This window comes from Charadrius vociferus, unplaced genomic scaffold (genome assembly GCF_000708025.1).
Source record: "Charadrius vociferus isolate BGI_N301 unplaced genomic scaffold, ASM70802v2 scaffold1792, whole genome shotgun sequence".
Classification (NCBI taxonomy): Eukaryota; Metazoa; Chordata; class Aves; order Charadriiformes; family Charadriidae; genus Charadrius; species Charadrius vociferus.
Genome location: NW_009647068.1, coordinates 6265 through 10099, shown reverse-complemented (window position 1 = coordinate 10099; position 3835 = coordinate 6265). Strand labels below are relative to the sequence as shown.

The window sequence follows — 3835 nt, the reverse complement described above, 5'->3', positions numbered from 1 at the left end:
CGGCTTCCAGCTCTGGTTGATTCGGGAGCTGTAGTGCAGACAACACGTACAAGCCAGCCCTCCCAGCTGTACAGGGCAGGCATAGCAATGTAGTTCTCCCTTGGCAGGTCGAAGGGATTTTTTTTTTTTTTTTTTTTTTCCCTGTGTGTCAGCTTCCATTTTTCATAGTTAGCTGAGAATATAGAAAAAGAGAGATTTTATAGATATATTTTTTTTTCCATCTGCTTTATGTCCCCTCCCGCTCCCTCCCCCAGCCATCCCAGCCCTGGGAGAGGGGGAAGCCGCTCCCTCTGCTCCCGATGAAATACCGCACGGTTTATAACATTATTTAATGTTATAAAATAACGGGACAGGAACAGGGATTTTTTAATTTTTTTGGCACGCCAACCATTTCTTTCCTCTTTATTCCGGGCAGGTCCATCAAGCTCTGAGCGCGGTGGTTTTACAAATAATTTATAATTTATTTAATAAGACCTCCTCAGGTGGAGGCCAGGGCCGGGGGGAAGACACGTGATATTTGTGCTTTCCTCCTCAAAATTCCCTTCGTGCCTTTGCCAACCCCCCTGCAGCTTTGCACGAGGGGTCCTGGGACTGTTTGTAGTGGTTCGTTGCGCGTCCCGGCGATGGTTTGGGAGCCACGCTGGTTGTTTCGATCCTTCTTGGTGCCACCGATGGCTCCGGTGGAGCCCGGCGCACTGTTGGGACAGGGAGAAGGACGGACAGATGGATGGACAGACAGACGGGAAGGACGGAGGTCGCAGGGCACCTGCTGCGATGGGGGAGCAGCTCCAAAAAACCCTTTTCTAATCATAGCTCCGGTTTCCTGTTTTCCCACGCCGCGGGGCTGCTGATGGCCGAGCCGGGGCGGTGGGGTTTTTGCTGGGGGGCTTGGCCACATCGGAGGGGACCTGGAGCCCTCCTGCCTGCGCTCCTCTGCCCGCTCTCCTGCCTGTCTCCATCATGAGGCCTTTTCCCTGCCGCCACCTCCTCGTTTGGCCCCATCTCCTGGTGCATCAGCTCCTCATGCCATCATCCCGAAGTCCCCCATCCCATGCTCATCATCCCAAGCAATCTTAAATATATATATATATACACATACACACACACATAGCCGGTGGGTAAATGCACACTGTGGGCGGCGTGCGGGTACATATATAATCTATATAAAATAGCCGGTGGCGGGTGTGTACGTGTATGGGAAAGCGCATTTAATAGCCCCAGCAATTACCCTTTTTGTGCACGCAGGCGTGGCGCAGAGCGGGACTCCCGGTTCTGGCTTTTGCCTGCCTGCGCCGCGGAGAGGGGGGGTAAATAAGGCGGACGGAGAGAAAGCGTGTGGGGAGAACCAATCGTGCCTGGGGATATTGCGAGGATCCAGGGCCGCTTTCACTTGAAAAAGCCTAAATTTGGTGCATGGGCAGCTGGGAGGTGACACGGAGCGGTTTGAGGCAGGGAAGGGGAATTTCCGAAGCCAGTTGGGATGCTCGGTGTCTGGATGGTCTTCTGGCCTGGCTGCGGCATTGGGGTCTGCCATGCGAAATGGCTCCTGTTCCTCAGTGCTGCCTACAGCTGCTGGCGCGTAGGTCTGAGTCACCCCCAAAACTCGCCTTGTCCTGCGCCGTGCTGCTCCGTATCGTGAGGGTCGGGTGGTCCCCTCCTCTCTGCCTTAGTTTCCCCCAAAAAATGAGCCTGGAGGGGCCCAGCCCATGGCTCTTTTTTGGGCTGGGCTGGCCATGTGGGTGCTAAGTCCCTGATGGGAGCAGGACCCCCTTTTGCTGGGTGCTGCCCACCCGCCTACAGCAAGCTCAGGGTCTGGTTTAAACCTAGAGGCAGTGAGTGAGTGTGAGGAGGAGGAGGAGGAGGAGGAAGGCTCATCACCCCATCCCACCCCCAGGGTGCTTTTTTTGTGGGAGCGGGGATGTTCCCAGACAGCACTGGCGCCATTCAGAGGAGGCTGCCCGTCCAGCATACACAGGACCGTGTCCGAATCCCTGTGGCCATGACCCGGGGCTCTCTGTGCCTTGGTTTCTCCGGCCACCAGTACTCTGCCGCAGGCACCTCACCCCCAAATCCTGCCACCCCGAAGGCTTTCGGGGACATGTTCTGCCAGAGGCGCTGGTCTAGTTTCTCCCGGGATCCCGGCCACGGCCTGGTTTATATTACAGACAGAGCTCCTCGGGGACCTCTCCTATATGTTCCACTGGGGTCCCTTATACACTTTACCCTAAAACACCCCCGGCACGAGGTTTGCCAGCGCGGCGATGCCCGTTTATGCTGGGCTGTTACTCCGGTGTTGTTTTCTCGCCGTCCCCCTTTCAGATGTTTTCCATTATCCGAAGATAGATTTAGAATTAATTTTCCCAATGTGTTTAAGCGTCTCTATAAATCTCCCGGCCGCGCTGCAGTCGGGTTTTCCTGTCGAGCCACCCGCAGGCATCGCAGGTCGCTTCGCTTGGGATTGGGGGTGGCTTTTTTTGGGGGGGGGGGGTTGTGTGTGAATTCAGCCAGGGTTGGCTTCAGGTTCAATGTGCCGCCATCATGCTCGTCCTCCCTGCGGTAGCATCCCATCCACCTCCGTAATCTCTCCTGGAGATACTGGAGGAGCGGCACGGATACCTCTGGGGCTTGGGAGATTTGGGCGGTTTTTTTCCCTCAAATTTTATCCCCCCCCACTTCCTTGCCAAATTGCATCTTTGGGCGCTCACTGGTGTTTCGGGGTCTTCGAGGTGCTCGGTGGGTGCTCGGCGTTACCCTGATGCTGCAGGAATTTCCAGCTGTGAGGATGCTCAGGAGGTTCCCTGGCCCTGCCTGCTCCCTGTCCTCTTTCAGAGCCTGGGTGTTCCTTTTGGGGGTGGGTGGGGTGGTTGGTCTCAGTGGGGTTTGAGGTGGGAGGTGGGGGGATGTGTGTGGCGACCGCTGTCACCCCGTAACCCGTCTCCTTCTCTCCCCGCAGGATGGCGGAGCCTCGCTTCAACAACCCCTACTTCTGGCCGCCACCTCCCACCATGCCCAGCCAGGTAGGACCCCCCCGGCACGGGGAGGGCGGGATTTTGGGGAGGAAGGAGGACAGACAGACATGGGGGATACCCAGGGGAGGAGGCTGGGGGTCCCTCTTCCTCCACCCCTGACCCCCTCCCCCTCTCCGCCTTCCCCCTATCAGCTGGACAACCTGGTCCTGATCAACAAAATCAAGGAGCAGTTGATGGCGGAGAAGATCCGCCCCCCGCACTTGCCCCCCACCTCCGTGGCCTCCCAGCAGCCCCTCCTGGTGCCCCCCTCACCCGCCGAAAGCAGTCAGTCCATCATGTCCCTCCCCAAACTGCAGCAGGTCCCAGGTCTGCACCCTCAAGCCGTCCCCCAGCCCGACGTGGCCCTGCACGCCCGACCAGCCACCAGCACCGTCACAGGTACCACCACGGGGGGGTTAGCGGCTCCCGGTAATGCCGTGGACATTTTGGGGAGGGTTGCCCCAATTTAGAACCTTGCTGTGAGACAAGAGGGGATGGTGGACCCACCCCCAAACTAACACCCCCTTCTCTTCACCCACCAGGGTTGGGGCTGGCTTCCCGCGCGCCGGCGGTCAGCACCTCCGAATCCAGTACGGGGACGGGGACCACCACTCCATCGACTCCCACCTCCACCAGCCAGAGCCGCCTCATCGCCTCCTCGCCCACCCTAATCTCAGGAATCACCAGCCCCCCCCTCCTCGACTCCATAAAGACAATCCAGGGCCACGGCTTGCTGGGGGCACCCAAGGCGGAACGAGGCCGTAAGAAAATCAAGGCGGAAAATCCCTCGGGACCGCCGGTCCTGGTGGTGCCCTATACCATCCTGG

General features: G+C 58.3%; 1 protein-coding gene across 1 annotated transcript in view; it reads left to right on the top strand.

Annotated features, from left to right (window-relative positions):
* The window catches only part of ZNF362 (zinc finger protein 362), a 9937-nt gene that overhangs the window by 2838 nt on the left and 3264 nt on the right, over nucleotides 1–3835 (top strand). Inside the window, exons 2-4 of the mRNA XM_009895791.1 lie at nucleotides 2954–3017; nucleotides 3161–3407; nucleotides 3551–3835. Coding sequence (XP_009894093.1) covers nucleotides 2954–3017; nucleotides 3161–3407; nucleotides 3551–3835 — 596 coding nt within the window. The remainder of the gene's footprint in view (nucleotides 1–2953; nucleotides 3018–3160; nucleotides 3408–3550) is intronic.